Source organism: Oncorhynchus mykiss, chromosome 17 (assembly GCF_057628025.1).
Source record: "Oncorhynchus mykiss isolate SJ-2025 chromosome 17, ASM5762802v1, whole genome shotgun sequence".
Taxonomy (NCBI): Eukaryota; Metazoa; Chordata; class Actinopteri; order Salmoniformes; family Salmonidae; genus Oncorhynchus; species Oncorhynchus mykiss.
Window position 1 is genome coordinate 46,788,127 of NC_143038.1, and position 20,577 is coordinate 46,808,703.

General features: G+C 42.5%; 1 protein-coding gene across 1 annotated transcript; it reads left to right on the forward strand.

Moving 5' to 3' along the window:
- Positions 1-4,013: 4,013 nt before the first annotated feature.
- Positions 4,014-10,735, forward strand: LOC110494340 (interferon regulatory factor 6). Its single transcript, XM_090205732.1, has 8 exons — positions 4,014-4,721; positions 5,340-5,522; positions 5,713-5,908; positions 6,938-7,030; positions 7,291-7,539; positions 7,698-8,090; positions 8,848-8,966; positions 9,101-10,735. Exons 2-8 carry the CDS (start codon positions 5,349-5,351, stop codon positions 9,335-9,337), a joined length of 1,461 nt encoding a protein of 486 aa, XP_090061858.1. The 5' UTR covers positions 4,014-4,721; positions 5,340-5,348; the 3' UTR covers positions 9,338-10,735.
- Positions 10,736-20,577: the final 9,842 nt, after the last annotated feature.

A 20,577-nucleotide genomic window follows, 5' to 3' on the forward strand; every position in this document is an offset into this window, starting at 1 on the left:
GTAATCAATCAAGTATGTTATGGTAGTGCTAAGAAATGTTGGTTCAAGGAACTAATGGGAGGGTGGCTTAAGTTGGAGAGCAGAGTGGGAAAACAGAGAGCATGCAAGCTGGCTAGCGAGTTAATAGTTTTGTTATTGTTATTTCAAAAGCTGATTATAAGTAATGCAATACCTGAACTATAGCAACGGTTTGCAAAACTATAACTTGCAGGATAATTTCTACAATCCACTTTGAGAGAGGCTTTCCCTGTATCTACAAAGCACACAAACAGCTGATCAGTGACGGATCACCTGATTCCGATCCATGTACTTGTTTAGGGATCTCACAGGACACAGAGTGCGTACATCAACATGAGCCCCAGGGGGCATGGAGGTGGATAAGGCTGTTAGCACCATTTCCCTGTTCACATGACCTGGGGGCAGGACCTTTGGTAGGAAGGCGGGATTAGGCCGCAGGGTAACGCTCGCCTTACCCGGCCCTAGCCGATAACACTCATTATTAATAGGCAAAGCATGGAGCTTGCCAACCCTCTTGGTAGAGGCGATGGTCACCAGAAATGCTGTCTTAAGAGAGAGATGTTTCAAGTCTTTTGGTTGGAAGGGAGGTCTGGATAGTACTCCAAGAACCAGATTCAAATCACATTTGGGAACTGAGGGGGCTCTTGAGGGGCGTAATCGACGGGACTACCTTAAGAAACCTGGCCATGAGCGGGTGGCTGCCAAGCGGCCCATCCTACTCTTCATCATGACATGCTGATATGGCTGCTACATATACCTTAAGTGTGGATAAAGCCCTGCCAGCATCAAACAAAGACCTCAAGAGCTGGAACAAAGATCCTATGCCGCAAGATTCTGCCTCAACCCCCTGCTCCGCACACCACTGGCAGGACCCGTCACCTCGTGTCATAGGTTGACGTGGTGGAGGGGGCCCTGTCACTCTGTAAGATGTTAACAACAGAGGGCTCAAGATCTAAATTAGACAATTTTCGTTCCCTCCGCCCTCCACAATGTGCCCTCCGCCTGTGACAATAGGCCCGGCCTCCGAGGTAGTTCCAATGCTGTCCCCACTAGGAGTGACAGTATTGTGCTGAACCAGTGGCATCTCGGGGCAATCAGAAGGACCATGTGGCTCGCTTCCCTGATTCTGTCCAAAATTGCTGGAATCAGCGGGATCCGGGGGAAGGCGTGTAGCCTCTTTCTCAGCCACTCGTTAGCAAAGGCATCTAGACTGAGTGGTCCGGGGGGGTTGGATATCAAGAACCAGAGGGGGCACTGTGGGTTCCTCTCTGAGCCAAACGAATCCACCTCCGCTTCCCCAAAGAATCCCCACATGCAACTCACTATTCTGGGATGTAGGCGCCACTCTCCTTCCGGAGGGCCTTCCTTGGACAGCATGTCTGCCTTAATGTGTTCAGAATCCCTGGGAGGTGTACAACTCTTAGTGAGGCCAGATTCTGTAGACACAGCAGAAGGGTATATGCCATCTGGTGGCAGTGGATGGAACCCAGAACCCCTTGGTGGATTATGTACTCTACCACTGTGGTGCTGTCTGTACCAGCACATGTTTGTCCCACAGTTGTGGGAGAAAGTTGAACAGAGTTAGTTGAACTGCTCTCAACTCAAGCATGTTGATGTGGAGTTTGGACCAGCTGGGGCTCCATGTCCCACTGGCCGCCCTCCCCCACAATATTGCTCCCCAGCCTGTCAAGGAGGCGTCTGTTTGAACCAGTTCCCTCGATGGACTCTGCCCAGGCGTATCCCACCTGAAAGAAAATCCAGGGATCACCATCTTGCCAATGCTTGAGTACAGTCCTTTTACACAGACAGGTGACAATACCTGTGTTCCATGGATATCAGAATATATTTGGGAAAATCCATTCACAATCCCCAAAAATGTATGGATGTAAGGAGCCAAACTCAACTGACACATTGAGTATGTTTACATGCACACAAATAATTTGATATTAAACTGATTATGGCAATAGGCAGATTATGCAATAGTCATGTCAACACTTTACTCTGCTGATCTTAATCAAGATTAAAACAGCTGGTTTTCTGAGCAATCTTCAGAATTATTAGAACACCTTGATCTGCGTTCCAGCGGTGCATTTGATCTGCACATGTGCTAGCACCAGCCGAGCAAGCCTCCCTCTTTAGCACAAGTATTTTAACTAGGCTAGAGTATAGTATATAATGTTAAAGGCATACATGTTGCCATATACAGTACATTGATAAATGTTTTGGAGCCTTTTTGTAGAAGGCTCAACCCTTTTTTTTGTGAGTATCCTGCTTCCATACTAGTCCATCCGTGCCATCAATGAAGTAAAGTATGAGATGTCAGCCGAGGACTTTACCAACATGGTGTTTGACAAGATCAACATCAATGGAGTTGGTAAGATTCTTCGCCTCAATGTACAAGTTCCACATTCTATTAGTGCCACAGTGTTTACTTTTCATGACTTTCATGTAGATATGGTATATGTGCCTATCAATAAGGTGTGTGTGTGTCTGTCAGGTGAGCTGTCCCTGGAGGAGTTCATGGAGGGCATCCAGACTTATGTCAAGTATTAACGAGAGAGAGAGAGATGTTTATTTATTTTCCCTTTTGTACTTGAACTATTTGCATATCATTACAACACTGTATATAGACATTTATGACATTTTAAATGTCTTTATTCTTTTGGAGCTTTTGTAAGTGTAATGTTTACTGTACATTTTTTATTGTTTATTTCACTTGCTTTGGCAAGGTAAACATATGTTTCCCTTGCCAATAAAGCTCTTTAATTGAATAGAGAGAGAGGATCCATTGATTAGACAAAGATCACCTACAGCAAGTAAAGCAAAGCATTTGGGGTCTGGTTCTTTCTTTAGGCCTTGTTGCAATGTTAAAAACTTGGCCCAGAGAGAGCGAGGGATAACCAAAATGTATACCAATCATATTAGTATATTTTAAAATTTTTGTCTGTTTCGTGAGCTGAACCCGTTATCCTACATGGGCGTATCCAAATGTTGCATACAGTAATGACTGCCTCAGTTGTCACCTACACAACTTTTGTAAAAGTGGGGTACTCATCCATGTCCAATCAAAGTACACTTGCTTGTATATATGGTTAGTATGTGTAGCACTGCTTTACCAATCAGAAGTAAATAACTAATATTACATTTTGTCTATGAACAATCATATCATATGTGTGTATGATACATCTGTTTGTACAATTCTGTTGTCTGGAGTGATTGCATTCATGAGGAATTCTCTGATTCCACCTCTGAAATTAAAAAGACATACTGTGTGAGTGGCTTCAGTGACTTGACTTCATCATGAATCTAGATAAAATGTGTTTGCATAGTCTGTAGATGGTTTTCATGTTTTAAGTAGCCTATTTCTTAATAGAGACACAATCCAATATTTGGTTCCCGTGCTTCACTTTGCCCCTGTTTCTCGGTGAGATTCCCCTTTCTGTATCACCATCTCAAATTCTAAAGTACACAATAGACTTGGTTTGGAGGCCAACCTCAATTGCCTATGATGTCAGTGAAATGTTTTGGCCCTGAACAATCTGTTCCTTGTTTGGCCATTTCAATGCATTACAGAGAGACAGGAGCTTTGAGACTATGTGCAGAGCAACATCAAAAACATGGGATGTCCCTCACCTGCCACCAACCCTGACATATGAAGAAATGTAGCCTATCAGTCATTGGTTGAGACCACTGTAATGACATCCAAAGCTAAATTGCAAAATACCAACAAAAAAATATTGTATAGACTTCACATGTTTGAATAAAGTAAATAACACATATTTTCAATTGAATGGCAAAATGTGTTCTTTGCTAATAATGCTTTTTCAGTTGTATTTTCAATTGACCATCAGTCTTAAATCCTTAATCTTGAAAACTCTCTCTCACACACACACACACACACACACACACACACACACACACACACACACACACACACACACACACAGGCTATCTGATCTCACTGGCCTATAAATATATGCACACGTAAGGAAACTGGGAAACTTCAGGGAAGTCCTCAAGACAAGAGCGCCTCGTGCGGTGAAGACTGCTCGCACGCACACATTGGGAAAAGGCCCGTGGGCAGTTTCTGGGTGTGACTGCACCATTAACAAGTGTGTATCGTAGAAATTATCATAATGTACTTGTTACAATGACAGGGTAAATGCGTAAAACTAAATTAACATATTTTAATTAGGCTATAATAAAATGACTGCGCTCCAAACTGCTTATTTCAAATTGCTTTTGAAAACAACAAACATAATTACATCATTTTACAGCATAATAGTCTTCATGGTTTTTATATGGCTAATTTAAAGAACCTATGGCAACAACATTCTAACAAATATTGTGAGTCATTTGGTCATCATGGTCACAAGAAGGCTCCACCGAAAGTAAGCTGGGTTTTTTCACCAGCTGGAAAGGTGTGCCGGGTGCCAAGAATGAAACGTCTGTGACGTCACAGCTCTACCTGAGTTTCGGGAAGGGAGTCGAAAAGGGGTGGCCTGAACTAATGGGGACAAGATTATCAGAATTGTTCTCGCATGATAAGAAGTATACGTGAGTCATACAGTCTACTTTTACCTGGATTGCCAAGGACATACAAATTCCAACGTTTTGGAGAATAATATTTCCCTGAAATTGATTGAGGTTCTACTTTCTCCCGGATAGAAAGTAGCCTACTTCCTGGTCACGTTCAACTGCAGGTACGTTTCGCAGCGGCCGCCTACATTTAGTTAGTTTGCAACCTTGAAATAGTTTAAAGTTCGTAACTAGATGGTTATTAGAAATCATTACTAACAATTTATCCGTGAAAAGTAGCCTATTTTACTGGTATTTCATATGTTGCTCAAATTTACAGTAAGAGCGAGCGAGGGGTTGCAACTAAGCATCAACAAAAGTCAAAGGTTTATCACAACAAAAGCCAGTAAAGTCATTGCTTTACTGTAAATGTCATTTTATGGTTATGGTTTTTGGGTAAGTTAATGTAGCAACATTGGACATGGCTTTATTTCCATACTCAACAGACCTGTGAAACATGTCCTGCAGACACACCAGGAGTATCATAAAACCAACCATGATTATGTACTTAGTGGCCCAAGTCTGTTTGGAATCTTGATAGCCATGTAATCTTGGTCATAATGTGAGTGCCTGCCTCAATCAAGATGTGCCAGCTAAATCATGACCGTACAGCTCACTGTTTTCTTAGTACAGTGCTTTTATTAGAACTGTTTACGTTTTTAAATATCTTGGTCAGGATATCCATATAAGTATACCATATGGATAGTAGATATCTAACCCTCCCATGGTGGCCTCCTCCCCAGATTGAAAGCATGGCGGTGACCCCACGGCGTGTTCGGCTCAAGCCCTGGCTAGTGGCCCAGGTGGACAGTGGGCTCTACCCAGGTCTGGTGTGGATCGATCGAGACAACAAGCGCTTCAGGGTCCCCTGGAAACACGCTACGCGCCACACCCCCCAGCATGAGGAAGAGAACACAATCTTTAAGGTTAGTAAAGCAGATATCTGTTACAGCTTGTGAAACAATACATGTAGGTCAGTGGTCACCAACCTTTTCTGAGCTGAGATCACTTTCTGAGTCAAAATGCAGGCTGAGATCTACTGCTCAGAATAATAAAAAATGTAAAACATTACTTAAAAAATGTATTCTTCATCTGTCTCCTCTCTCCTTGTATCAGGCCTGGGCAGTGGAGACAGGAAAGTTCCAGGAGGGTATTGATGACCCTGACCCTGCCAAGTGGAAAGCCCAGCTCCGCTGTGCCCTCAACAAGAGCAGAGAGTTCAACCTTGTCTACGATGGCACCAAAGAAGTCCCCATGAACCCCCTGAAGATCTACGATGTCTGTGACATCCCACAGCCCCTCAGTAACCCAGGTAAATGTCCATGGATGACATACAAATACAGTACCAGTCAAAAGTTTGGACACACCGACTCATTCAAGGGTTTTTCTTTATTTGTACTATTTTCTACATTGTACAATAATAGTGAAGACATCAAAACTATGAAATAACACGCATGGAATCATGTAGTAACCTAAAAAGTGTTAAACAAATCAAAATATATTTTAGATTTGACATTCTTCAAAGTAGCCACCCCTTTGCCTTGATGACAGCTTTGCACACTCTTGGCATTCTATCAACCAAATTCATGAGGTAGTCACCTGGAATGCATTTCAATTAACAGGTGTGCCTTCTTAAAAGTTAATTTGTGGAATTTATTTCCTTCTTAATGTGTTTGAGCCAATCAGTTGTGTTGTAACAAGGTAGTGTTTTTATACAGAAGATAGCCCTATTTGGTAAAATACCAAGTCCATATTATGGTTAGAACAGCTCAAATAAGCAAATCATTACTTTAAGACATGAAGGTAACAATCTGGAAAATGTGAAGAACTTTTGAAAGTTTCTTCAAGTGCAGTAGCAAAAATCATCAAGCCCTATGATGAAACTGGCTCTCATGAGGACTGCCACAAGAAAGGAAGTCCCAGAGTTACCTCTGCTACCTCATGAAGCTCCTTGATAGAATGCAAAGGTTGGCTACTTTGAAGAATCTCAAATATAAAATAGATTTTGATTTGTTTAACACTTTTTTTAGGTTACTACATGATTCCATATGTATTATTTCATACTTTTGATATCTTCACTATTATTCTACAATGTAGAAAATAGTAAAAAATAAAGAAAAACTCTTGAATGACTTTAATTGACTTTTTTAAAGTACAGTTTAACAACAATGATGTTAGTCAATTTTATGTATTTAAAAAAAACATTTTATTTAACTAGGCAAGTCAGTTAAGAACAAATTATTATTTAAAATGATGGCCAATGGTAGCAGCTTTGAAGCTTAGATTGGGATTTGGAATCCCTTGCTCTCTTTTCATTTTCTCTTCATCTCTCTCACATCAGGATCCTCAGACTCTGGGTCCTGGACGCCAAATGACTGTGATGAAGATGAACCAGATACTCCAGAGCCCCTTCCTCCTTATCCAACATCCAATGGTTAGTCATGTCAATTATCTCTTATCTCTCTTATTTGTCCCTCACTAATACTGTTTTTCTGTGATGTTTACCATGTCATTTGTCCTAAACCACACAACAGTTCAGATCTAGCATCCAGATAATGTTTTCCAGTTTGCTTGGTCCAAAAACAACTGCCTAGTGCCCTTTTGTCTGTCTTACCCCTTGTTTTGATATCAATATCCCTGTATTGTTTTTGACATGTCATCTAATCATGCTTTGTTTTCCCCTGTAACGACCAGGCACCAGCCCCACTCTAATGTGGTCTCCTCCGGGGTCAGTATCACCCCTCCACCCCCCCAGCTGCCCCCCATCAGTTGAAGTGTGGCCCAAAGAGGAGGTTAAGCCGTGGCCAAAAGAGGAGCCTTTGGATGTGGAGATGCAGCCCTCCCCTGAGGAGATGGCGCCCCCTCCTCCACTTGACATGCCTTCCCCTCCCATGCCTGACATGATGTTCGCCTCCCCAGAGATGTGGATCAGCTCCTTGCCCAGTGAGTACACTACTACACACTAACTCCTCCATTAGATAAATATAGGACTGCATACATTGATTGTATATAGTATCACAGGAGTTTACTAATACAGACCAACTAATAAGAGTACCTCTCTTATTGAATCTACATGTGTTTTTTGTCTCTTTCTCCCTCAGTGACAGACCTGGAGGTGCAGTTCCAGTACCGGGGTAAGGAGGTGTGTCCAGCCATGACAGTCAGTAATCCCCAGGGCTGCAGGCTGTTTTACGGGGACCTGGGCCCCATGGTCAACCAGGAAGAGCTGTTTGGCCCTATCAGCCTGGAGCAGCTGAGGTTCCCCTCTACCGAGCACATCGCCAACGACAAGCAGAGGGTCTTCACCAACCGCCTGCTGGACGTCATGGACCGAGGCCTCATCCTGGAGGTCAGTGGCCATGACATCTATGCCGTCCGCCTTTGCCAGTGCAAGGTGTACTGGTCAGGCCCCTGTGCACCCAACCCCAATGCACCCAACCTCATAGAGAGGCAGAGGAAGGTTAAGCTGTTCTGTCTGGAGTCGTTTCTCAGCGGTAAGTACTGACTCCGATCCTACTGACCATTTTAGCATAGATGGACTCTAACCTTCCTACAGCAACAATGTTTTATACCACTCTTCTCAAAGCTTCTTGCTTATCGATATTTCTATATTCTATTAGGCTGGGCCCTTAGGAGGTAGTGTGATAGTAGGGCATGCACTGAGTGGACAAAACATTAGGAACACCTGTACTTTCCCTGACAGACTTACCAGGTGAAAGCCATGATCCCTTATTGATGTCACTTGTTAAAACCACGTCAATCAGTGTAGATGAAGGGGAGGAGACAGGTTAAATAGGTATTTTTAAGCCTTGAGACAATTGAGACAAAGATTGTGTATGTGTGTCATTTAGAGGGTAAATGGGCAAGACAAAATATTGAAGTGCCTTTGAACAGGGTATGGTATTAGGTGCCAGGCACAATGGTTGGAGTATGTCAAGAACTGCAACGCTGCTGGTTTTTTCATGCTCAACAGTTTTCTGTGTGTATCAAGAATGGTCCACCATCTAAAGGACATCCAGCCAACTTGACACAACTGTGGGAAGAGTTGGAGTCAACAAGGGCCAGCATCCCTGTGGAATGCTTTCAACACCTTGTAGAGTCCATGCCCTGACGAATTGAGGCTGTTCTGAGGGCAAAAGGGGATGCAACTCAATATTAGGAAGGTGTTCTTAAAGTTTTGCACACTCAGTGTATGCTGTGAGACTGATTTGCTATGTGATGTGATTGTTTGTGATTGTTTGATGTGTGCAGGTGTAATAGCCCATCAGAGGGGCCAGTCGGCCAGCCTTCCTCAGTTCGACATCAACCTGTGCTTTGGAGAGGAGTGGCCTGACAGCAGACCCAGGGAGAGGAAGCTCATCATGGTGCAGGTATGAGACGGTGCAGGCAATGATTCATAAAAAATGAATGAAACATTTGTTTTTTCATTATTTTAACATTTGTGTTTTGCTGTTGAGTCCCTTCACTGTAACTGACTCGTCTTTGGCCCTCTGCTCCCACCCAGATCATCCCTGTGGTAGCACGTATGATCACTGAAATGTTCTCAGGTGACTGCATGCGCTCCTTCGACAGCGGCAGCGTGCGCCTGCAGATCTCCATCCCGGACATCAAGGACAACATCGTTACCCACCTGAAGCAGCTGTACCGCCTGCTGCAGACCCACCAGGGCCAGGAGGGCTGGCCTCAGGCTCTGCCCCTGGGGGCTGGTATGAGCCTGCCCCAGGCCCTGCACGCCCAGTGAAGCTACCCAGTCCACCATGGCCCTACCAGGCCAGTCAGTCTCATACACAGCTCTGTCTGGACACTGTCTCCTTACTGCTGCCTCTACTGCTGGGTTATGTGAAGACCTGTAGTCAGCAAGCTAGTACTTATGTTTATAGAGGCGTGTTAATCCGAATAGGAAAAGGGATTGCTTCAATTTAGCCTTTCCCCTTTCTTTTGCTATTATGTTCTCTGAAAGGAGCCATGTATATATTGTGGTAAATGCTGCTAAACAGGCACTGTAAGACTACTACTGTGGCAGTCAGTAAAACATGGATAGTGTCTGTCTGCAGTTGTAAAGCCCCGTGGCCTTGTACTCAATATAGGCAGAATTAGAGGAGCATTGGATGGCATTATGGGCAAAAGTCCTGTCAGCTGCAAGGCAACATTGAACATAGTCAATGAGTTACAGGCATAACCCTTGACCCCATGTTACAAAATACCAGTCAGTTATCAAGCTGTGTCCTGGTCCTTGTTGCTCATGTCATTTTGTCTACTACCTGTATTTAACCCATGAAGAATATGTTTAAGTGCTAAAGGTAGATATTTATATATATTTTTTTCTTTTGGAGAAAAAACATGCAAGTGGTTAATCCATTATGTGAACTTTTATGATACACACTTTAATAGTTATCTTTCCTTTCTATTGGTTATTATACATTTGTATCTCATCATGACTGCTGAGATCCATTCTAACTGTTCCTGCAATATATATCCTATACCCTTTACTGGTTTGTTTATGCTAATACTAGTAGATAAGATCAGGTCAAGGTAGAGGATTCGGTGAACCAAATGGATTGTTTATTTTCTGATAGACCTTATCACCATGTATAGCCTCCATTTATAATTTTATGGAATTTAAACCATATGTTTTGGTCCATGAAATTAGTATAAGTGGTGTCGCTGCACTTTTGAGAGTAAATGGAGTCTTATGCTTAGATAGCATTTCATTTTTCAATAACTTTTATCCTAATGATTTGTATATATTTTTTGAAAAACGCCCATAACTAGGCAAGTGATCAGATTTTTTTTTAAATGAAGGGAATCCGAACTGAAATGTATTCAGTAATGAAAAAGGGTTTCATTCAAATTGACAGTTATACCTGCAAGTGTTTTATTCACTGGTATTTTGTCAGTTTTACTGTCTAGTTATTAAAGTGGTTGTGTGTTAATATACTGACACCATATGTATTTGATTATTATAGAAGGATGAAACACGTATGCATGAACATGATGCAGTAACCATAAAATGCATTAGAAATACACATTTACTTCAAGATTACATTTTCAATGGATGCTAAATATCCTTCGCTATAATGTTGACTGAGCTATACAGAAAACATTTAAAAGTAAAATGCAATAAACATATTTCCCAAAACCCTCAGAGCAAGTTCTTCAGAGTTTTGTCCAGTTCCCAGGTCTTGTCATATGGGCCTATGGCAATGCTGAGGTAATGTCATAGAGATACTTCTCTGTGTGTTCTTGAAGTACTTGGTAAAGGTCCCACAGCTGTTTCCTTCTTGTGGGGATATCGGCCAATAACAACGTCAAAATGGCTGCCACGTGACTACCAGGAACAGAGACGGCAGGATAAACCAGGGACAACAGCGTCTCTTGTTGGAAAAAAAGAACGATTCCATCAGTATCAAGATAATATAGGACTAAAAGCAAGCAGAGCCAATAAACATGTTGGAGACATACAGCATGAAGCCAGGGGACAAACATTGACATAAATGTTTCTTCCTAGGTTTTGGCCTTTCATGGGAGTTTTTCCTAGCCACCGTGCTTCTACACCTGCATTGCTTGCTGTTTGGGGTTTTAGGCTGGGTTTCTGTACAGCACTTTGAGATATCAGCTGATGTAAGAAGGGCTATATAAATTGAATTGATTTGCTACGCTGGTGCTCTGGGTTTGACATGACTAAGATGAGAAAGTGAATTGTAGACATATTCGGACCTCACCTATGGATGTTGGTTTCCATCATGCTTTGCTTTATGTTGCTGTGGTGTGACATAGCTGGATGAATCTGCTCATCTAAGGGATGCTCTAGTGATGAGTTTAACACATTTATAGACCAATAAATATCATGGTTAAAATAGAAGTTGAAACTCCTTTACCTACTACTACAGTAACACAATCCAACATTTTTTTTCTGCAAGTGGGTGTGTAATATACTACACTTACGGAGCCGTCCTTTGACAATCTCCTGCTGTTTCTTGGTGTCTTCCTGCTGCAGGTGTGCAGGTTGTGCTCTAGAAGGCTCATGTTGAGATGGAGCTCAGCCTCAGTGTGTTGGTGCTGCAGCTGGCTTTTCAGGGGCCTCCTGTCTTATCACTCCCTGGATGGATGCACAGGGAAATACATGATGGTACTGTATGTAGATATCTTATGTCACTCTAACAACAGGTCAGTGCTGTGTGTGTGTGTGGTGGGGGGGGGGGGGGAATTCTCATGAAACCAGTTTTAACCATGTCAGTAGCAAATTGAGTTACAAAACAATGATGGATCTGCAAAAATCGACTAACATTCTAAAGACTAAGATGCCTAGTTTATGGCACGGTGTCTTATTTTAAATATGTGGTACATTTTCGCCTAAAGTTTGTACATTTTCACTCCAAATTATCATTACCAAAATGAGTCTGTCATGGTCGTCCTCCTCTTCATATGAAGAGGAGAGGCAAAAAGGATCAGAGGACCAATATGCGGCGTGGTAAGTGTCCATGGTAAATCTTTAATAAAGAATGTACTGAACACTGAAAACTATACAAAACCAGTAAACAAAATAACAACCGTGAAGCTAATGCGAGCTGCGCTGAAACAAGCCATCAACATAGACAATCACCCACAAACAAACAGTGCAACCCAGGCTACCTAAGTATGATTCTCAATCAGAGACAACTAATGACACCTGCCTCTGATTGAGAACCATACTAGGCCGAAACAAAGAAATGCCCCAAAACATAGAAAAACAAACATAGACTGCCCACCCCAACTCACGCCCTGACCATACTAAATAAAAAAATAAAAAAGGAAATAAAGGTCAGAACGTGACAGCGTCCGGATTCAATTCTCGTGTAATTTTATGCAATTTTACTTTAGAGAAACCCAGCTTATTTGAATAAAACACAAAAAGTGTGTCCATAAATCATAATAAGGCTATACTAATTTAACTTAAATATTAAACTATTATATAGTAGTTTTAACTATAATAACATTAAACTGGAATATTTATTATGTAAAAACACAGTGTTTGTGAACATTTGTCATCAACATAACACTTTTTCAAGTTCCTGTAAAAACTCCAAATAGTTTATAAATTCACCCATGGGATTCCCAAACATTTTCAATCAGGCAATGGGAACATCCCACGCCCCCCACGTCTATTTCCATGGGCACAAGCAATGTTTTTCCAGGTTTTAAAGCTTATTTCCTGCAATTCTCCATATTTTGTTATGAGAACATTTTGCAATTTTAAAGCTAATTCTCTTGCAATTCTATACATTATGCCATGCCTTTTGCCATGTCTAATGTGTATTTATGTGATATTTGAGTGACTCAAACATTGTAACACAAACTATGGGCTTGTGCCTTTTTGCTAATACAACATGGCGCATCCCACAGTTTGGGTACCACTGATCTAGAGGAGTAGTTATTAGATGAGCACAAGATAATTTAATATATTCCCTTATATGCATTCAGAATGATGTTCTTATATTCAAACACCCCCGTTACTTCATTTGACCTTCTCATTACCGAAACGGCTAAAAAGCCCAAATTGGAAAAAAGTCAGAGGACCATAACCTTACAACCATGGTAGCATGAATAGACTTCAGTGGTGGGGTGAATTTCTTGCTGACTCATAATGTCTGTCTCATATTATTTGCACATTAAACTAAGGGCGTCTCATTACTAAAACACACATTCCTCAATACCATGTTATTTTCAGGTCCATTTCGGTAATGAGAACCATAATATCGGTAATGATAATACGGTCATTCTAATGTATAGTCAATGGGTGTGCTATGCTGGGAACTTATTTACTAGGATAAGTCATCTATGACTTTTTAAACACCAGTTATTTGATTAAGAAAGATTTGTCAAGAAATAATAAACCCCATTTAATTTACTTAAAGCCATAATTTGGAGTTTGTTTCAGCAAAGAGCAACCCCGCCATTTAAAGGAGGATATCCCCCATTTTGACATGTGTAACTGTTTTCATACTTATCTGTAATGGTGTTTGATATCCGAAGACAGCTTTTAGATACTTTATAGGCATATATTATTGTGTTATGTCATTTGCCCATTCAATCCAAAAATACATACATATACATACATATATATATATGTGTGTGTACCTCGAGCTGGCTCTGTAATATGTTTATATTGTCTATGTTCTGCACCAGAGACTTCCTCATCTGGGTGCATTTGATCCTCTCCTCCTCATAGCGCTCTCTCCACTGTGATGACTGAACCTGTGCTGTCTGCAGTGCCATCTGGGGACACACAAAATACACATGCGGTGAAACTGTCCTAAGATGTCCCTTCTTATTAATTCGAAATCTCTTATTTCTCAAATGGAGTCACAAAAATGTAATTAATCATTGACTGTAATAGAACACAGTGCTATTTTGCGTGATCCAGAATGCAGCCCTGTCTGACCCCTTACATCCAGGCTGTGAGCCCTGTCCTGGGCCTTGTTAGTCTGGTCAGTGACCCTCTGGAGCGCGGCTACAGCCATCTCCTCCACCTCCTGCCTCTGCTGCTCTGACTGTAGCAGTAGCATCTTGGCTCCATCCCTAGACAGCAAAATGATGATTGCTCTTTGTGATTTCAGCCTGGTGGCGATTTTGTATGAGCCATATACTGTAAGTAATAGGTACAGACGGTGTTCCTGAACACACCTGTCCACAGATCCTCAGCTGTGACTCTAGTGCCCAAATCTTTCCCTTCATCTTGTCCTCTTTACAACAGATCTGTGAGGGTAGAGAAAGATGAGACGTGTGAGAGAGATGAAACATACTGACAGTCAGGTAGAAAGACCGAAAAGCAGATAACAACTAGTAGACGGTGGCAAACGCCTCCTGTGCCATTTCATTTCTCTCTGTACATTTCTTGTGTTTCTCTATCAGCTTCTCAGTGACACAATGCAGGGTAGACCACAGCTCCTCCAGTAGAATAATGGTGGAAACGCTGTGAACTCGTCTCTGAAACCACAGCCTGTGTTAAACTAGATCACTGAACCAAACACAGTATTACCTCATCTAGAGAAGTGATGGACCAGACACCTTAAGGACCCTATGTCACAACACAAGAGTTGCTCAGAACATTAACCTACTGTCCAAACTTTATGGCAGTCCCTTCATGAAACAGAATATGGTACAGAAATACAGAAAGTCAATGTGCATACATGAGTATGATTGTGACATGGGCAAAGGTAGAGGGACATTTGTGGACATCACATCAGTGTATAAGAGATCCAGGTCCTAACCTTCCAGACATTGTCCTGTGAGAGCAGTATAGTAGAGGTGGTGTGCTGCAGTAGAGACAGCTTCTGTTTCAGAGAATCCTCTCGCCACAGAGCCTCCTATGGAAAGAGATACACCATAATACAAGTGAGGTTGAGGTTCGGACTAAAAGGTATGTCTCAATTATATGGATTGTCATTCTAGATTCAAATATGTTAGCTTCTTTGCATTAGTAAGGAGTCAGCAGAGCAGGATTCCACACCTGTATATACTCTGCAAGTTGAAGGAGGTCCTAGATAGAGGACGGAGAGAGAGACAGAGAGAGAGGGAGGGCGTTTTCACAATAAGCATAAAGTATATTCCCAACGTGGAGCAAGGAGGGAGATCATATACAGTATATTGTTATTATGGGTGGTGAACCATGTATGTCTCATACACCCACAAGAGTTCAAATATCATAACATCAACTGTACGTTGCTATGCAACACAACTGATAGTGATGTGTTTTGTCAGAATGATGAATGATAATGTAGATGGAAACTGTGACTCATTGCTGTGGCTCATATGGGGTCAGAGGTCCTCTGGGGTCAGAGGTCAAAGTGTTATACATGACAGATAAGCAGTTCAACAGATTAGTGTCTTCATGTAAAGGTCAGTCGCTTACTGTGCTTACTCTGTCTGACAGAAAGCATTCCTTTGGTGGAGCTGATTGCTTACTAGGCGACTCTTCTCCTGTTGAACTACTGACAGGGAGAGAGGAAGACGATAAAGTTCACCAACAAACTCAAAGCCAAAAACATATGTTGAAATTGAAATACCAAAATAAGAGTTCTATATTTGACCTCTATCTCTGATATCCATATACTTCCTTAGTGTTGGTTTCTGTGAAGTGTGAGAGAATGTCTGTGAGAAGCCAGAGTGATGATGCCCTGTTTTGTTTTGCCCTCCTCTCCCTTGTGGTGGTGAGGTGATCCACGATGCCTGATGAAACAGTTTTCCAACTGTGACACACCTTTTTTGTGTTTGACAAAACCAAATATTCCAGTATTTGTGTATAACAGACATATTGTCATACAGGTAATGTGTATTATTATTATGTCATACAGGTAATGTGTATTATAATGTGATACAGGTAATGTGTATTATTATGTGATACAAGTAATGTGTATTATTATGTCATACAGGTCATGTGTATTATTATGTCATACAGGTCATGTGTATTATTATGTCATACAAGTAATGTGCATTATTATGTCATACAGGTCATGTGTATTATTATGTCATACAGGTCATGTGTATTATTATGTCATACAGGTAATGTGCATTATTATGTCATACAGGTAATGTGCATTATTATGTCACATGGCTAATGTGTATATATGGTTCTCATATGTGCAGTGCATTCAGCTTTGAGCTGAGATAAATTAAGAAAGAAAGCATGACTTTCGGTATGAATTAAATTAAAGAAATGAAGCGTGACATTCAAACACCTGCGGTATAAAGTCCTACTTTATGTATGTGAAGCTTCACCATAATCAGAAACTAGCTGAAGTGTACGAGAAGGCTGCTGAGAAGCCTGCTGACTCAAAGCTGAGAGACGGATCACTAACAACATAAGAAACACCAGGAGGCAGATACATGACCAAAATCACAAAACATGAAGCCTTGTGAGTGTGATCATAGGAGTAGCAAAAACAAACCTGAACACATTCAATGAAGCTAACAGCCTATTGTCTCTCTATCGTCTCAACGTCTGTCTTCTTTGAATTCACTAACTGTTACTTCTGACTCTCTTTTCAACAGGAAATGAGAGAAACCACACTGCTGTTCCTCTATAATGACCCCCCACATTGCATCCTCACACTGGCATCACAAATGGGAAAAGCATAAGAGAAGTGACAGTGGTAGGAAACTCACATTTTGAGATGTGGTGTGGGAGAGTTGTAGGTCTGCAGAATGTAGTGGTACTGTGGCAAGTGATAAGCCCAAGCTTAAGAAGAGGGGTGGGGGGGTATGATTAATGAGACGTGGTGTGATCATAACAACGTACAGGAACTCAAGTCCTTCTGTTCACCTGACTTAGAATTCCTCACGATCAAATGTCGACCGCATTATCTACCAAGAGAATTCTCTTCGATTATAATCACAGCCGCATATATTCCCCCCCCCCCCCCCCCCCCAAGCAGACACATCGATGGCCCTGAACAAACTTTATTTGACTCTATGCAAACTGGAAACCACATATCCTGAGGCTGCATTCATTGTAGCTGGGAATTTTAACAAGGCTAATCTGAAAACAAGACTCCCTAAATCTATCAGCATATCGATTGTGCTACCAGGGCTGGTAAAACCCTGGATCATTGTTATTCTAACTTCCGCAACGCATATAAGGCCCTCCCCCGCCCTCCTTTCGGAAAATCTGACCATGACTCCATTTAGTTGCTCCCTGCCTACAGACAGAAACTAAAACAGGAAGCTCCCGCGCTCAGGTCTGTTCAACGCTGGTCCGACCAAATCTGATTCAACGCTTCAAGATTGCTTCGATCACATGGATTGGGATATGTTCCGCACTGCGTCAAACAACAACATTGACGAATACGCTGAATCAGTGAGCGAGTTTATTAGCAAGTGCATCGGCGATGTCGTACCCATAGCAACTATTAAAACATTCCCAAACCAGAAACAGTGGATTGATGGCAGCATTCGCGCAAAACTGAAAGCACGAACCACTGCATTTAACCAGGGCAAAGTGACTAGAAACATGGCCGAAAACAAACAGTGTAGCGATTCCCTCTGCAAGGCAATCAAACAAGCTAAGCGTCAGTATAGAGACAAAGTAGAGTCGCAATACAACGGCTCAGACACAAGAGGTATGTGGCAGGGTCTACAGTCAATCACGGATTAAAAAAAGAAAACCAGGCCCGTTGCGGACCAGGATGTGTTGCTCCCAGACAGACTAAACAACTTCTTTACTCGCTTTGAGGACAATACAGTGCCACTGACACGGCCCGCTACCAAAACCTGCGGACTCTCCTTCACTGCAGCCGACGTGAGGAAAACATTTAAACGTGTTAACCCTCGCAAGGCTGCAGGCCCAGACGGCATCCCCAACCGCGTCCTCAGAGCATGCGCAGACCAGCTGGCTGGTGTGTTTACGGACATATTCAATCAATCCTTATCCCAGTCTGCTGTTCCCACATGCTTCAAGAGGGCCACCATTGTTCCTGTTCCCAAGAAAGCTAAGGTAACTGAGCTAAACAACTACCGCCAGGTAGCACTCACTTCCATCATCATGAAGTGCTTTGAGAGACTAGTCAAGGACCACATCACCTCCACCCTACCTGACACCCTAGACCCACTCCAATTTCGAGACGCTGGATGAGGAGTTTGGAGAGTGCTATGGTGTTAAATGCTGAGCTGTAATCAATGAACATCATTCTCACATAGGTATTCCTCTTGTCCAGATGGGTTAGGGCAGTGTGCAGCGTGGTTGCGATGGCGTCGTCTGTGGACCTATTGGGGCGGTAAGCAAATTGGAGTGGGTCTAGGGTGTCAGGTAGGGTGGAGGTGATGTGGTCCTTGACTAGTCTCTCAAAGCACTTCATGATGATGGAAGTGAGTGCTACCTGGCGGTAGTTGTTTAGCTCAGTTACCTTAGCTTTCTTGGGAACAGGAACAATGGTGGCCCTCTTGAAGCATGTGGGAACAGCAGACTGGGACGCCATCGCAACCACGCTGCACACTGCCCTAACCCATCTGGACAAGAGGAATACCTATGTGAGAATGATGTTCATTGATTACAGCTCAGCATTTAACACCATAGCACTCTCCAAACTCCTCATCCAGCGTCTCGACCCTGGGTCTCGACCCCGCCCTGTGCAACTGGGTACTGGACTTCCTGACGGACCGCCCCCCAGGTGGTGAGGGTAGGTAACAACATCTCCACCCCGCTGATCCTTAACACTGGGGCCCCACAAGGGGTGCGTTCTGAGCCCTTTCCTGTACTCCCTGTTCACCCACGACTGCGTGGCCATGCACGCCTCCAACTCAATCATCAAGTTTGCAGACGACACTACAGTGGTAGGCTTGATTACCAACAACGACGAGATGGCCTACAGGGAGGAGGTGAGTGCCCTCGGAGTGTAGTGTCAGGAAAATAACCTCACACTCAACGTCAACAAAACTAAGGAGATGATCGTGGACTTCAGGATTCAGCAGAGGGAGCACCCCCCTATCCACATCGACGGGACAGTAGTGGAGAGGGTAGTAAGTTTTAAGTTCCTCGGCGTACACATCATGGACAAACTGAATTGGTCCACCCACACAGACAGCGTCGTGAAGAAGGCTCAGCAGCGCCTCTTCTACCTCAGAAATTTGGCTTGTCACAAAAAGCACTCACAAACTTCTACAGATGCACAATCGAGAGCATCCTGTCGTGCTGTATCACTGCCTGGTATGGCAACTGCTCCGCCCACAACCGTAAGGCTCTCCAGTGGGTAGTGAGGTCTGCACAACGGATCACCGGGGGCAAACTTCCTGCCCTCCAGGACACCTACACCACCCGATGCCACAGAAAGGCCATAAAGATCATCAAGGACAACAACCACCCGAGCCACTGCCTGTTCAACCCGCTATCATCCAGAAGGCGAGGTCAGTACAGGTGCATCAAAGCAGGGGCAGAGAGACTGAAAAACAGCTTCTATCTCAAGGCCACCAGACTGTTAAACAGCCCCCACTAACATTGAGTGGCTGCTGCCAACATACTGACTCAAATCCAGCCACTTTAATAATTGAAAAATGTATGTAAAAAATGTATCACTAGCCACTTTAAACAATGCCACTTAATACAATGTTTACATACCCTACATTACTCATCTCATATGTATATACTGTACTCTATACCATCTACTGCATCTTGCCATCTTTATGTAATACATGTATCACTAGCCACTTTAAACAATGCCACTTTATATGTTTACATACCCTACATTACTCATCTCATATGTATATACTGTACTCGATACCATCTACTGCATCTTGCCTATGCCGTTCTGTACCATCACTCATTCATATATTTTTATGTACATATTCTTCATCCCTTTACACTTGTGTGTGTGTATAAGATAGTTGCTGTGAAATTGTTAGGTTAGATTACTCGTTGGTTATTACTGCATTACTCACATTAACATCTGTTAACCATGTGTATGTGACAAATACATTTCATTTGAAGGTATTTGTTTAGAATATATACAAACTTTGAGCCACATTTCCCAATTCCAGGTTGTTCTCAACTGACTCTGATGTACAGTGCATTTGGAAAGTATTCAGACCCCTTGACTTTTTCCACATTTATTATTATTATTTATTGTAAAATTGATTAAAAAAACAAAATAATCCTCATTAATCTACACACAATACCCCATAATGGCAAAGCAAAAATAGGTTTTTAGAAAATTTTGCAAATAGATAAAAATTTGAAAACTGAAATCTGTCCCGAAGCCACTCCTGTGTTGTCTTGGCTGTGTGCTTATGGTTATTGTCCTGTTGGAAGGTGAACCTTCCCCTCAGTCTGATGTCCCAGTCTGAGGTCCTGAGCGCTCTGGAGCAGGTTTTCATCAAGGATCTCTCTGTACTTTGCTCCGTTCATCTTTCCCTCGATCCTGACTAGTCTCTCGGTCCCTGCCACTGAAAAACATCCCCACAGCATGATTCTGCCAACACCATACTTCACCGTAGGGATGGTGCCAGGTTTCC

What these genes read in the sequence shown, in the direction of transcription:
- LOC110494340 (XM_090205732.1), top strand. Translation starts at nt 5,349, where the DNA reads ATGGCGGTGACCCCACGGCGTGTTCGGCTCAAGCCCTGGCTAGTGGCC. An exon ending in TCCTTATCCAACATCCAATG is followed by an intron (nt 7,031 to 7,290) that starts GTTAGTCATGTC and finishes TGTAACGACCAG; the next exon opens with GCACCAGCCCCACTCTAATG. An exon ending in TCTGGAGTCGTTTCTCAGCG is followed by an intron (nt 8,091 to 8,847) that starts GTAAGTACTGAC and finishes TGATGTGTGCAG; the next exon opens with GTGTAATAGCCCATCAGAGG.